This window comes from Cetorhinus maximus, chromosome 2 (assembly GCF_964194155.1).
Source record: "Cetorhinus maximus chromosome 2, sCetMax3.hap1.1, whole genome shotgun sequence".
Classification (NCBI taxonomy): Eukaryota; Metazoa; Chordata; class Chondrichthyes; order Lamniformes; family Cetorhinidae; genus Cetorhinus; species Cetorhinus maximus.
In genome coordinates, this window is record NC_135880.1 from 121,473,062 (window position 1) to 121,489,318 (window position 16,257).

General features: G+C 42.2%; 1 protein-coding gene across 4 annotated transcripts in view; it reads right to left on the reverse strand.

Moving 5' to 3' along the window:
- Positions 1–2,199: 2,199 nt before the first annotated feature.
- The window catches only part of LOC144697163 (coiled-coil domain-containing protein 192-like), a 123,033-nt gene continuing 108,975 nt past the window's right edge, over positions 2,200–16,257 (reverse strand). For all 4 annotated transcript variants that reach the window (XM_078569020.1, XM_078569045.1, XM_078569036.1 and 1 more), the window contains one exon: positions 2,200–3,162. In XM_078569020.1, the coding sequence (XP_078425146.1) occupies positions 2,780–3,162 (383 nt within the window). In that variant the 3' untranslated portion in view covers positions 2,200–2,779. The remainder of the gene's footprint in view (positions 3,163–16,257) is intronic.

Consider the following 16,257-nt stretch of genomic DNA (forward strand, 5'->3'; position numbering starts at 1 on the left):
CAGGAAACTACAGGCCAGTCAGTCTAACATCTGTCATTGGGAAATTGCTAGAGTCCATTATTAAGGAAGAAGTAGCAGGACATTTAGAAAAGCTTAACGCAAGCAGACAGAGTCGACATGGTTTTGTGAAAGGGAAATCACGTTTGACAAATTTGCAAGAGTTCTTTTAGGATATAACAAACAGTGTTGATAAAGGGGAACCACTAGATGTAGTGTATTTAGATTTCCAGGAGGCATTCGATAAGGTGCCGCATAAAAGGTTATTGCATAAGATAGGAGCTCACGGTATTGGAGGTAGTCTATAAGCATGGATTGAGGATTGGTTAACACACAGAAGACAGAGAGTCAGGATTAATGGGTCTTTTTCAGGTTGGAAAGACGTAACTAGTGGAGTGCCACAAGGATCAGTCCTAGGGCCTCAATTATTTACTATCTATATTAATGACTTGGAGGAGGGGGCAGAATGTAATGTATCCAAATTTGCTCATGATACAAAAATAGGTGGGAAGGCATGTTGTGATGAGGACATAAAGAATCTGCAAGGGGATATAAATAGGTTGAGTGAGTGGGCAAAAACTTGGCAAATGGAGTTTAATGTAGGAAAGTGTGAGGTCATGCACTTTGGCAGGAAGAATCAAAAGGCAGACTATTATTTAAATGGAGAGAGACTCCAAAAAAGTGCAGCACAGAGGGATCTGGGTGTTCCTTGTGCATGGAACACAAAAAGCTAGCATGCAGGTGCAGCAAATAATTAAGAAGACAAATGGAATTTTGGCCTGTATTGCTACAGGGTTCGAGTCTAAAAATAGTGAAGTATTGTAACAACTGTTCAAAGTGTTTGTGAGACCGCACCTGGAGTACTGTGTACAGTTTTGGTCCCCATATCTAAGAAAGGATATACTGATATTGGAGGCAGTTCAAAAGAGATCCACTAGGCTGATTCCTAGGATGAAGGGGTTGACTTTTCAAGAACAGCTAAACAAGTTAGTCCTTTATTCATTAGAGTTTAGAAGAATGAGAAGTGATCTTATTGAAACGTACAAGATTCTGAGGCGGTTTGACAGGGTAGATGTTGAGAAGATGTTTCCACTGGTAGGGGAATCTCGAACTAGGGGGCATAGTTACAGAATAAGGGGACACTCATTTAAAACTGAGATGCATAGGAATTTCCTCTCTCAGGGGGAAGTGAATGTCTGGAATTCTCTACCCCAGAGAGTTGTGGAGGCTAGATCACTGAAAGTATTTAAAGGGTAGGTAGATAGGTTTTTGAAATATTGGGGAGTTGAGGGCTATAAGGAGCTGGCACGAAAGCGGAATTGAGGCCTGGGGCAGATCAGCCATGATCTTATTAAATGGCGGGGCAGGCTTGAGGGGCCGAATGGCCTAGTCCAGCTCCTATTTCTTATGTTCTTATGTATCTTAAGACTCATGTATTGGCCCCATAGCCAAACTTCTCAATTTAAAAAAATCACTTCTGCTTCACTCATTTATGCTGCGTGTTTTCATAACTATGGTGTCAAAACTATTAACTAAAACAACATATTGTAAGGCATAACATAAATAAATGCTATTACAAAACTGGAAAAACGATCTTTCTGCTGAAAGGTGGTGAGCCGACAACTTACATTTATATAAAGCTTTTAATAGTGCAAATGGTCCCAAGGTGTTTCACAGGAACTTTATCAAAAACGACTTGACACTGGGCCACATTAAGGATATATGAGGACAAGGTGACCAAAAGTTTTGTCAAACTTGTAGGTTTTAAGGAGCATCTTAAAGAAAGCGAGAAGTATAAAGGCAGAGAGGATTAAGAGCCACCAGTCTGTCGCAGGGAATGTATCAAAAATAACAGATGCAGTCCGGTTACACAGAAGCACACCATCAACACATCTCAACCAGTGCAGCTGCCATTGTACTCAGGATTGTTTTACAGTAACTATGTTTGAACTGCTGGGGCATAATGAAGCAAAAACAGTCTAGATGAGGAGACACAAAGATGCTACGGCTCTGTGGGTCAACTTCTACAGGGCTTAAGGAACTCGGAAAACCACACTTTAACATATTCAACAGAATCAGGGACAAAAATGGCCAACATGCAGTAATTTTAGACAGAATGCAATATAATACATGTAACCTCTTATGCTACATTTAGTTCCATTTTCCTAATTGTGCTGTGTGACTTTAGATTTATTCAGATACCACTATAAAAATCACTTTTTTAATGGTAATTTAAATCCAAAAATAAAATGTACATAAATTATACTGTTTTACATAATAAAGTTATGCAAACACATAGGCAAATACAGCTAATAACAGGCTAATATTGTTGCTACAGTTCCACTAAATTGTAACTCTAAAATTGACTATGCATGACTCTCATGCTGAAATTTAGTTGTACCACAGCTGTTGCCTAGAAGACAAATGGAAACATGCATCCACTGTTTTATGTTGGATTCCTTCATAAGTTTGAATTAGAAATCTGTTTTAGAAAAGCAAGAAAGACTTGCATTTAGATAGCACCATTCACATCAGGATGTCCCAAAGCATTTTGCAGCCAATGAAGCACTTTTGAAGTGTAGTCATTGTTGTAATGTAGGAAACGTTAATTTAGTTCATATTATTTACATTTTCCAAAGCACCCATCTCATCTGCTGTCCCGGATATCCTGCTCTCAGTGGGCATGAGAAAAGCAACACAATTGCCCAATTGATCTTCAAATGTACTGCTGTGACATGCTTTTGAACTAGTGTCCTTAACTTCCTTGCATCTTAAGATAGGATTAGCCTTGATCACTTTTGCCATTACGAGACCTATCTGAGGTCAAGTTATCCGCTGGAAAGGGCAGTATTCCTAACCTTTGATCACATTCTGTTGTGCAGGTGTTATTGTTGAGTGGTGCTAGTAAATTAGGCAGCAGCAACCCATGCGCTGAGGCTCCACCAGCTGGTTGAGCGAGCAGTTGTGTTTCAAGTCCACTCAGCCGCGCTTCTTTCTCTTTCAAAGCCTTTTCCAGAAGGAATATTTTTTCTTGTTGTTGTGACAATTGACTTGACAGCTCAAGGACAAGACGTACTCGACTTCCACCTCCAACACTAAGCTCATGATGTTCAATGTCATCGCTGCTGACTCCTTCTTTGAAATGCTTATTGTTGGATCTTTGTTCTATAAAATGAAAGATAATAAACATAGTAATCTGATTGTTCACATTTTCAACATGCTAAAGGATAATTTTATGATTTTATGCCATTGATAAGGACCCTTGCTCGCTAGTAACATGGACTTATAAATTATTCCCTACACACCCTCCATCATTTTTATACTGTTAGGCTTCAAGGCCCTGGAAATCTGCACAGGTATGATGTCATGAAAATATAATACTTTTCACAGTGTTATTGTAATTTATTGTGAAGCTAGGTTAATAGTTGGGTTTGGATTGGTTTCTCTGTGTGTAGGTGTGTGTGTGGGTTTTGACTGAATTTTAGACAGCTGGTCTGGGTGATATGATGAATCAGAAGGAAACTAGGTTTAAAATGCTAAATACGTAAACATGGCTGAAGTTTTAGAATGTGAGGTGTGAAGAATAGTTGCATTTTTAGATAAACCAGAGTAGTGAATTTCAAAGAGGTGGTAAGATGTTACACCCAGCCATAAGAGGCTAAGCCAAACAGTGTGTTTATTTTTCCCAAAGATTTTTGATAATATGAGTACTATGAAAGATTTATATTATGGAAAAAGTAAAGTTGCAAAGACATATTGGGACAATGGGATTTACATTAACAAGGGAGAAACATGTATAAATGAGGTAAGGTTATGTGTAAGGAAGAAGGCATTCTAAGATCCAACAAGTGTGAAAAGCCTCCAGCCTCTATGTACCAAGCTGCTGTCTCCAGGAACTGAAGCTAAGAGAATTCATTTTAAATATCACTGCCCAATGTGCTTTGCATGGTTCTATTGAAATCTATGTTATTTTACTGTTACCTTAACGGAGGTGTAACTTGGAGCTTGATTAATGAGGGGATTTAGGAGTTATTATAGTAGTAATTTCTACACTTATGTATGTCTTAAAATTATTTCTTCTGTTAATAAATGTTTAATTTAGTTTTGTAAAAATCCTCTAATACTCGGTGGTCTTGTTACTACTAAATTCAAGGCATGCATCTTGAAATAAAAATACAAATTGCAAAACAGTTGTGGCAGCTATTTTAAGTTTCCCTTTGGGATGTGAGCAGTTCAGCATTTACCACTTGTTGTGCCATAACAATGATCTGCACAGTTATGGCAGGATTGCATGCGCTGCAGAGCTTTTCTGCTGACTCCTCTGAATTTTGCAGAGTCAAGGGACTGGTCTCAATGTGTGAGTGCTTGTTGGCGTGGGGCCAAATATGTGGAGCCCCAGCTAAAGACCCTTGAAACACAAGTTGTTGGCCTTGGTGGAGGAGGGACTAGGCAAATTGTATCAATGATGCTGCTTCAAAAATATTGAATCAAAATGTCCTCTTTGGCAGCTCAGATAAGTTGCACCAGTTGTGATAAGGTGCACCTAGCGATACCAAATGTACCTTTGATGATGCTGCAGCTGATCTATACTATGGAGCAAAGACCAGGAGCCCCAGACATACGGAGCTCTTGACTGTCCCCATGAGGTGATTCACAAAAATGCAACTTGAGGCTAAAACCCAGTCTTCTCATTTGCAGCGGTTCCCCTGGATTTCTACCAAACCTATGGCAGAAATTCACCAAAGTGGCTACAGGTTTTTGGCCCTACCTATATATATTTTCTGCTTCTCCCTTTTTGACCCCTCCAATCCTGAAAGCAATTTATGCATGGATTCTGGCAATACTCCAGTAGCAATCTGTGATCAATCTTTCTGTTTGGGTCTAGGCAGCAAGCATTGAGAAGTTATTTGATTATGGGAGGCAGAAGAGCTGATGCTGGTCCAATATTCACAACATCCATACTTACCAACCAGTGCTGTTGCGTAGCAATCAGCTGTAGGAAGCCCAACTGATATTGTATTTTCTCCCTGTCTAGAGTATTGAAGCCAATTGTAATATGCTGCTTGTGATTAGCTAACTCAGAAATTGTCGATATGGCTCATCAGTTTTTGTGAAGTTGTGAAAGGCACTCTATAAATGCAAGGTTATTTCTATTTAAAACTTTTACAAAACACACTTGAACACAAAAGATGTTTCCAACAGATAATATAAGTAAAGCATCATCTTCAAATACAGTCAACAAGAACATCAAGAAGCCATTGAAAGAGATTGTAGTTCAGGCATTAAACTTAAGATGCTGCATGGGTATTATTACCCGCACATCCTGCCTCACAGTTTCCTGAGGCAAAGTCCCAGCTCCTTTGTCCCTGGTACCACATTACGTCAAGTGTCCACAAATCAAAGACAAACTGCAAATTAAATGTATGATTGCATATGGAGGGAAACAAAATAGCTAAATGCAACAGGCATGACAGGGTTGAACAGTTCATTCGAATGAGGTAAAACCAATTCTTGGCAATGATACAAGACTTTAATTGTAAGCAAGTGGTAGATAATCCAAACAATTATGAGTAAAAGTTCAGAGATTCAGAGACATTCTTATTCAAGCCATGTCCTAAGTTTAGCTAGTTTTCAGGTTATTTTCTCAAAAGTAATACAGTTGTTCAGTTGCGTTCTTGTTGATGTGACTGGATTTGAAGATGATGCTGTACTTATATCATCTGTTGGACACATCTTTTGTATTCGAGTGTGTTTTGTAAAGGTTTTAAATTGAAATAGCCTTTCATTTATAGAGTGTCTTTCACAACTTCCAGCTACACAAGTACTTTAGCGGTCAATATTGTTATGTAGGAAATTTTGAAACCCGACCAAGAATCACAAACAGAAAGGACTGATGCTAGGGGCAAAATTGGGTTTTTGGGTGCTACAAAGCTCCTTAAAGTTCCAAAATGGTGTTCGGGTCATATGTACACACTTCTGGGGCACAGTGTGCTGGATGCCATATTGATAAAGGGATTAGTGGCACACACCTAATGTTTTCGGAAATATGTACAGTAGGCAGATCATGACATCAATCAGTGTGTAACATTGATCTAATGGCAGTGCTGCCATTTTGGAGCAACAGGCTTTAACCTGTGTCCTCTCTTAAATTTGCATAGCTGAATACGTGTTCAGCTGCAGAATTCACCCTGCCCATGCCTCCAGCACTATTTAAAGATATCATCAACTAATTACAGGTTAGTTGTTAGTTGCAGTTGCTTCAATTCAATTAGTTTTGGGTGCTTTCAGGCATGTGACTAATTGTTTTTTTTGATGACTTTAAAGCTTCTGCATTGATGAGTTGTTCCCACACATGCCTAGACTAGGAAGTTTTTCTGATGGCATTGAGCATGACTGGGAGAATGAACAGAGCAGATCAAGCTGCTAGAATATAAACAAGATGGCGAGGGTGGAAGCTGTGGGTGGGGGGAGGCAGGGTGGGGGTGGTGGTGATGAAACAAGGCTCTCAGAAGGAGGCCTGGGCTGGGATTTTCCGGCCACGCTGCGGCAGGTTTTCCCACCAGATGTGGCGAGCCACTCAAATCTCCGTTGGCTTTAGCGGGACAGGAAAATCCTGTCGATGGGAGGATCCCACCGCTTATCTGCAGAGGGTCTTAAAGAAGCAGATCTATTAGGGAACAGGTTGCTGTAATGCCCTAGAAGCCAATTTGCACACAAGTATTCAAAGCTACAATGGTAGCAATCTGATCATCCATGACAGCAATCTGGGATTCCACTGCAGCCCTCACACATTGGATGGACGTTGCTTGTTCAGCAATGGAAGCTGACATCAGTACAGGCAGTCCCCGGACTTACGACACAATTGGTTCCTGAAAACTGCGTCTTAAGTTGAAACGTCATAACTTGGAACCAATTTTCCCATAAAAACAATGTTATACATGGGTGGGGAGGGGTTGGGTTCCTGAACCAAGGCCTGATACCCTATTTTCATAAAATAACCCTGAATTTTGTACTCAATCAATTATAGACCAGAAATATAGCAACATTAATGTATTTATGTTGTAAATAGCAATCATATTGGCATCAAATCACATAATAAGTTAAAAATACATAGAAATATAGTATAGTACTGTACTGTACACTGTACATTACCCCTACCTACAAATGATCTAAAAAGCATAGGCAAATTTTAAAGCCTCTTTTTTTACATACCTTGTCTTCAGCATTCCTGGACTCATGGGTGGGTCTGACTGGGTGAGGTTTTCTGGGTTTTTGAGGTGATTTGGAAGGGCTTCTTTGAGGTGACTTTGCTGGACTTCTTGAAGGGCTCCTGGTTGGACATTTTGAAGGATTCTTGGCAGGAGTCTTCTCAGGATTCTTGGCTGCAGGTTTTTCTGGAGCCTTGCCTGCTTTCTTAAAGAAAGTATCCAAGGAAGCTTGGACAGATGCTCTCCTCTTTTCTGTGTAAATTTCTCTGTAACAGCTGTACATGTTGTATATGTCCCTATTCACTGATCCACTGCATTCAATGTTGGGGTCATGTTCCTCAAACAGGGACATGGCAGTTTCCAAATATTGAAATGCCTCAGCCAACGCTTGTGTTGTCAAGGCTTCATGAGGAGGAGTCTCTTCAACAGTGGGTGCATCTTCTTCTTCCTCTGCCATTTTTTGCTGTTCCAATTCAATGAAGTTCTCATTAGTTAATTCTTCAGAATGCGATGCCAGCAACTCACCAACATCCTCTGGTGCAATGTTTAAGTTGAGTTCTTTGCCCATTTCACCAACATTTTTGGTCACCTCTTCAACAGTGTCTGTAAAGCCTTGGAAGTTAGACACAAACTCAGGACACAATTTTCTCCAAACACCATTCAAATTTGATTGTTTGACTTTATTCCATGCCTCACCAATGTTCTTAACTGCATGGTAAATGTTGAAGTCCTTCCAGAAGTCCTTCAGAGTTGGTTCACCTTCCTTCTCTGTTGCCCTGATGGCCTGGGCAAATGTGCACCTAAGATAGTAGGCCTTGAAGGATGCAATTACCCCCGGTCCATGGGTTGCAACAATGAGGTGGTGTTGGGAGGCAGAAACACCACTTTGACATCAGGATGCATGTCATCAAGGATGGTTGGATGACTAGGAACATTATCAAGGTTTAACAATGCTTTAAATGCAAGATTGTTTTTGCTGTAATGATTCCTGACTTGGCACAAAATGATGATTAAACCAATCCTCAAAAATGTTCCTATTAAGCCTACACCTTATGATTGGATTTCCATATCACTGGGAGAAATGCCTTGGAATATCCCTTGAAAGCCCTGGGGTTTTCCGAATGGTATACAAGCAAAGGTTTAAGTTTAAAGTCATCTGCAGCATTGGCACCGAGCAAAAGAGTGAGCCTATCTTTGGCACCTTTGTCCCTGGAATGGATTTCTCCTCTTTGGCAATGTAGCTTCTCAATGGCATTTTTTTCCCAAAAGAGCCCAGTTTCGTCAACATTAAAAACTTGCTCAGCACAATCTTTACCCTCTTCAATGATTTCAGCCAATTTTTCAGGAAAAGAACGCCTCATCAGAATTGGCAGCTTCACCTGAGACCTTGAGGTTATGCAAATTGGCCCTGGCTCTAAAATGCATAAACCATCCCCTACTTGCATTGAAAGGCTCAGCATTACAACTCTCCCCCTGTTGTTTTTTAAGATCCACATAAAGGCTCCTAGCCTTTTCCTGAATTATGCCTAAACTCTCAGGAGCATAGCATTGACTTTGGTCCTGCAGCCAAATGATTAACAGTTTCTCAACTGAGCAATAAGCCCAACACACTGCTTAGTTACCACAGTTGATTGCATAAGAGCCGAGCCATTAACATGTTCCTCAATTATTAGCTTGTTTTTCAGGATGGTCACAATAGTCGTTCGGAGGATATCCAAAGCTCTACCAATTTCAGTGTGCATCTTACCTTTTTCGGACCTCTTAATTATTTGCAATTTTGTTTCCATAGTAATTGTTCTACGTTTGTTAGAAGAAGAAACAGCATTTGCATCGGATTGTCGCTTTTCTGCCATTATTATGGCAAAAGAATGCTAAATTTTAAGAAAAAGTTTGGAAACACAAGAATTCACTAAGAAAAATGGCTGCAGAACAGCAACTGAGTGTCTTGAGTCAGGGAGATGGGTGGTGCAGAATGTCAATGCGCACGTATGAATGTTTGAATTTGTTTGCTGGTGTGGCGTCTTAAAGTTGATACCGACGTGGGAAAGTCAAAACAGGGTATCAATCATTTGTCATAACTCGAACATCGTAAAGTCGAGGACTGCCTGCAATCAGACATTGCACCATGGCTGCTTCTACAGCTGCTGGAGGTAGCCACCTGTTCCATGCCAGAAAGGATGAGCTCTAAGCTCTGTGCCAAGTTGGTGCAGGACTCCTCCATGCACCTTAGAATTAAAGGCAGGCTTTCTGGCAAGCTTCCCAGTGTACCAAGCATTTGTGTGTGTAAACTTAATAGCCTTCTTCAGTATTGACCTATTAAAGTCATCATCTGAGTCCTCTGCAGCAGAACTAATGTGTGCCATCACTTTCTAGTGAGCTGGTATCTGCACTATCTTTTCCTGGCTGCAGTGCATTCGTGCTCAATGTCTCACCACATGCAGATCCCACCTCTATCCTATCCTCTTAAGTTATGCACAGTGTCAGTATTTGAGCTGGTGGCTGTGATAGCAAAATTGAGTGATGAAGGAACAGTCTTATGTTCTATTGTTCCTATTTGTGTCTTCATTCTTAAGGTATCTTGCTCCTCCCGAATGCCTGAGAAGGTTGCAATATGAAAGGAAAGATACAAAGGATAGGATTGTGGTGATGGGAGAGGGAAAAATTGTTTTATGGACATGCTAGGTCATGTATCCTATGAAGAGGGATTGTAGCCTGACTCAGGTAGTTATTGCAAACAGGTTTATTTACACTATGTGCAATATATACACGGTGAGTTGCTGAGTAGGCACATCTCCCCTGAATGTTGCCTGTCTTTTGTACCAAGTCTCTAGCATCTTTTGATGAAACAGATACATCATAGTCTACATCATTTGTTAGCATATCTATTCTAATAAGCCAATACACCACACAAGAAAGAAATGCATGCTTACATCATTAGCAGCTTCTCTGTCAGAAGAGATTGTGGGTTAAGGGAGAAGTGGGGAGTGAGGAGGAGGATTAGGTATGAAGATATCCTCACCTTCAATTGATTCAGCTGCACTGGTGGCCACAGTTTCAGCAATGGCCCATATTGGTCAGCATCACAGGGGTTAGAGCATGCAGGTACACTTCTGCTCCAGTAGTTAGTTCCTGCTATGTCTTGTTGTATGTCACTTTATCCTGAAAAAGAGGGAAGTTTGCCAGTGTGTGTTGTGCAAACTGTGTTGGTAATGTGGCAATCATGTTTGAATAGCTGGTAGTGTGTGCAAACTGTGAGACATGGGAACAAGGCTTGCAACAGTGCTAAGGTTTTGATGGTGAGATGAAGCACACAAATTAGTTAGTTATGATTCCTGACTGATAGACATTGTTGGTAAGGGAGTGATGGAGGTATGGTGAATTGAGTAGTGACTGAGGCCAGTGATGCAGTTGACAGGATATGGCATTTAAAGATGCATTTGCTGACCTTGAGTATTAGTGTGCTATCATTAAACTTCCTCCTGCACTGCATCTATGTTCTTGGAGCTAAAGTTCTGGTATTGACCTCTCACTATCTCTTGATATTGCTTTCTGAACATGTGTCTGGAGGACCCCCGGCCACCCGAGGATACAAAACATCTCTCCTCTGTTTGACCTCTTCCACCAAGACTTCCAGTGCAGCATCCGAAAACCTTGGTGCACATCCTCTGCCATGGTCAGCCATTGTCGATTGTTGCACAGCACACAATTCCCAATGATTTCACAACTCCAGCAACCATAATGCACCTTCTCTTTAAAAGGTGCAGGCTAACTTTTAGTAATGCAGGCTAACTTTGAACAGCGCTAGTAATTAAGCACATTGAACCCCCTGCTGATAGATTAAACAAATGAACAGTGCAAGCAGCACTGATTGCATGCAGAATTCGTCGGAATGACAAGCTGCCACAAAGTTGGTGTGCTGCCTACATTCCACTGAATGGGCGTAGGTTAATTGTACATCGCAATCCCCTTATCTGTTTTCAGGCATTAACCAATTTAACCCCCAATCTACTATTATTATTACTTGAAGGGTAAACGCTGGCCAGGACAACAGGAGAATTCCTAAGCTTTTCTTTTAATGGTACCATGAGATATTTCACATCCACCTGAAACAGCAGATGTGGCCTCGCTTTAGCAACTCACCCATAACTACTGCTCTGATGTGATTGGCTACATGGTGTGATCAACCCCTGGAGTATGCCTTGAATCTGTGACTCTCTGACTCAAATGTGAGAATGCTGCCATTGCGGCAAGGCTGACACTTTTACACTATCTATATGGAGACATATTTAAAGAAGCACCTTAAATTATATATTTTCAATACTTGCATTTATTTTTCATGAATAGTGCAATTCAAAGCTTTATCAACTGATATGATTGTTGTTTTCCAATTTAAAATCATCATTTCACTGGGCCAAGATGCCTCTCAGCTACTGTCTTACCAACCTCCTCTCCCCTACCCAAACTTGCTCAGTGACAGATGTTGAGAGAAATGTTAATATACAATAACATTCAGTTCAAAGATCACACTATGACATAGGATTTTACAACCAAATCAAAAAGGACGCTGGATTTTCATGGAGTCAGGGAGACTGGGTTCAATATGATGGGCAGGACCCTGATTTGGAAGTCCCACCTCCGCTCTCAGCATTTCCAATACTGGCAGCTGTGTGAAAGAGGATGGGGCATAAGACACACACGGGCCATTTATGAATCAGTCAGGCCATTGAAACAAATGGGAGAGAACAGGAAGTTGTGATTTTCACTGTCAGAAGGTGAAAAAATTGCTGTGTGTGTTCCACGACTTGGCATTGGAGACGTGGGCAGCTCTGAAGGCCTGAGGTAAAGAATTCTAAGCCTTATATCGAGCTGTGAGGTATCAGATTTAAAGTTGAATTTGCCTCTGAGATAGAGGCTGCTGTATGACCTCAGGGAAGAGGAGGGTGGAATGGCTGATAAAGAGTAAGGGCACATTTGCGTGAACTCCTCTTCATTCCTTGCCTCATAAGCCAAGAGGGCGACATTTCAGACTGTCAGCTTTTCTGGATGTACAGAATCTTGTCCATGAGGAAGGAAGGTTGAAGAAATGGGTGCAGGACCCTCACACACGGCATGTAGAGGAAAGATGGTGGCAGCAGCCTGTGGCTAGAGCCGTGGTAACCGGGCATGAGATGGCAGAGGCCCCAGTCAGAACAGCAAGGTGGAGGGTGAGATATTACCCTGAGCAAAGGGTATAGCGAAACAGGTATAGCTTCTTCGAAATAACTGAAAGGCAGTGCAACGCTTAAAATATCTTGGGAAATGGTCAAAGAAATCTGCACCATGTTGGAGGCAGACTTTGCACCTCAAACAACAGCCCTGCCAATTGCAGTGAAAGTTACCCTAACCCTCAATTTTTATGCAGCTGGATCCTTCTAGGACTCTGCTGCAGACCTCTGTGGCATCTCGCAATCGGCCACCTACAGATAACATCAGTAACCAATGCCCTTTTCGCTAGGGTAGGGAGCACATCAATTTTCTCACAGATGTGGAGTCTCAGATCCAAAGAGCAATGGGGTTTGTGTCAATAGCTGCCTTTCCACAGGTGCAAGGTGTGATAGATTGCGCACACATTGCCATCAAAGAACGATCACAGGAGGTGCACAGATATATGAATAGGAAGCCTTTTCATTTCATCAACACGCAGCTTGTGTGTGACCATAATAAGATTTTCCTCCATGTTTACACATGATTTCCTGGAAGCTGCTATGATTCTTTCACGCTAAGGGAGTCAAACGCGCTGCACTTTTTTGAGCCAGACCCTAGGTCTGTGGCTGGCTACCGGATGTCAAAGGTTACCCATTGAGGACTAAAATAGAAGCAAAATACTGCAGGTGCTGGAAATAAAAACAGAAAGTGCTGGGCAAACTCAGCAAGTTTGGCAGCATCTGTGGAGAGAAAAACGGTGTTAATGTTACAAGTCCAATATAACTTTTCTTCAGCATTATAACAGCAGTCACCTTCAGACCAGGGCACTTATCGAACACACCACTGGCTTTTTAAAAATGTATTTCGAATGCCGTGACCACTCGGGAGGAGCACTACAATACTCTCCTGCGAGTTTCAAGGATAGTGGCGGCCTACTGCATGCTGCATAATATGGCACAGTGAAGGGGTGCACAGATTCAAGATCCAGAGCCTGGTGAAGTAGACTGCTCATTGGAGGAAGAGGTGGAGGAGGAGGTGGAGGAAGAGGTGAAGCCATCTGCCTCAGTTGAAGATGTAACCAAGGATGAAGAGCAGGTGGATGAAGGGGACAAATGGGGAAAATGATGAGAGGCATCGCTGAATACCTAGAGGTGGCTCAGCATATGATGCCATAGTCAACAGGGAAGGTCTAATACAGAGCCGCTTCTGCTAAGCAACATTGAGGATACAGATCCACCCTTGGAAGCAAATGGCTGTCCAGCCATCACTAGGTGAGTGCCTTTGATAACACTGCCACCTCACATCCTCCATTTCACCACAAGAGAGAAAATCCAAAAGTGTTGTTGAGACTCTCTGGCAGCAAAATGGATAAACCTTTACCTTCATATTTCAGCATTCAGACATTTTGAGGGAGTGACCTTGAGATGCCCTGTGGCAGAGAGGCCTGCAAATGGCTGTCAAATACATAGTGAAGAAGTCACTGAGTCACTAACCGAGGCCTGGCCCCTATGTCAAGAATACTCCATTGCAGTGTCAGTTCAGACTCAGGGCATGCACATATGATGGATGCAGCAACATAAATGCTGCAGTTCAAGACCGCATAGCATAAAGTAACATTAGCACCACACAAATGACCATCTCCAACATGAGTGAATCTAACTATCTGCCCTTGACATTCAAAGTCAGTACTATCACTGAATCTCCCACTATCAACATTCTGGGATTACCATTGACCAAAGACTGGACTGGCCAACCATTTCAATACTTTGGCTACAAGAGCAGGTCAGAGGCTTGGAATTCTGATCTAAGTAACTCAACTCCTCATTCTCCAAAGCCTTTTCACCATCTACAAGGCACAAGTCAGGAGTGTGATGGAATACTCTCCACTTGCCTGAATGAGTGCAACTCCAACAACACTCAGGAAGCTTGACACCATCCAAGACAAAGCACTCTGCTTAATTGGTGCCCCATTTTGCACCCTAAACATTGTCTCCCTCCAACATTGATGCGTTATGACAGCAGTGCGTTCCATCTTTAAGATTCACGGCAGCAACTCACCAAGGCTCTTTCGACAGCAACTTCCATACCTGCAACCTCTACCACTGAGAAGGACAATGACAGCAGATGCATGGGAACGCCACTACTGGCAAGGTCCCCTCCAAGCCACACAACATCCTGACTTGGATCTATATCCCTGTTTCTTCAATGTCGCTAGATCATAAGCCAGGAACTCCCTTCCTAACACCTCAGTGGGTACACCTACAACACATAGATGGCAATAGTTTAAGATGGTGCCTAACCATCACCTTTGCAAGAGCAATTAGGGATGGGCAATAAATGCTGGCCTGGCCAGTGACACCCACATCCCATGGTTGACTGTTATCAGCAGTGTAAATTTCACTGAGCACTGAACTTGACTATGATGGAAATGCATGGCTTCACTCTTCACAACTGTCAGGTGACTGAGGGTTGGACTTCTGGCCTCAATCTTCAGTGACACTCATTGGATCACGGAGTTCTAAGTTTACCCAGTTATTGTATGCACCACTTAGCGAGTATAGACCAATACATCTATCCTCTGATTTATATAGTGTATTTACAGAAAATGGAAAGGCACATTTAACAATATGAACTATAACACCACGTGAACCCAGCAGTGATTGAAATGGTGTGGCTCCTTTCTAGCTTGAACACTCCTTTGTGCTGCCCCCGGTATTGCCTCAGAGGAAGTGGAGGCTGTCTGCTCACCTCTCTATCTGTAAGGCATTGAGGAGCATCATGTTGGATGTCTTGTGGCACAGTGAGAGCATCCCTGCCTCTGAGCCATAAACTCTGGGTTGAAATCCTACTCTAGCACTTGATGGCCAAGGAAGGTGTGTTCATAACTCAGCCGAAAAGGCTGAGTATCAACTTATAAATCCTTCCAACATACATCAATGGTAGGCAGTAAGAGCTGGAGAGATTCCCAGTCAGGCATGTGATAAAAATTGGAAGTGTTGTGGTCAGCCTCTTTGTGCAGGTACCTGTTGCAGACACACTTTGGGGAACAGCAATTCTGCAAGGGCAACCATGGTCACTGGAACATGTACCATAGTTGAGGGCTCTGGCAGAGGAGCCAGGGAAGCCACTGAAGATGAGGGTGCAGAACTGTTCTCAGCACTCTCATCTGTTTAATAGATAGATATCCATTTACCAAATCAAGCAATAAAAGATATTTGGTGAATCACAACTGTTTTATTGTTACACTGTAGTTCAGTACAAAAAATGCAATTTCCACTGCACCCTTCTGGATCTTTTCTCTGCCCAGAAGCAAATCCAGCTACTGAGGAAAAGCCCAGCTCTTAATTGTAGGCTTTAATGAGCATCACCTGCTCTCAATTCACTCTGAAGCTTGTCCTAGTTTATTCTTAAAGGGATCTGCATTTCTAACATTGTCATCATCCTCCTCTGCAAACTCTTCAATCCTGGGTTGGCTTTCTGGATGGTTAGATGAGGTGGGCTGCTGGGGTGCAGCAGTCATCCATTCCAGCATCTGTTTTGCGAGAATGTTCTGTTATGGATACGCAGCTCCTCATGTATTCCATGGAGGACAGTGCTCATACTCTGAATGGAATGCTCCAGGCTACTGAGTGAGCCTTGTTCTCTTTTCAGGAATTCACGCTGCTCTTATATCTGCTGTGAGTGATGCTGCATGTGACTCCCCATGAGATTGGCCAGACTCTCATGGTGGAGCTAATGTGATTGAGCACCTGATACAAGGTTGAGCTCATCAACGCCATGGACTTCTCCACTCACAGTGCACAAGTGCGCATTGCCTCGAATAACTCCACCAGGTATCCGCACAGCTGCTGCTGCTGATCCAAGCACT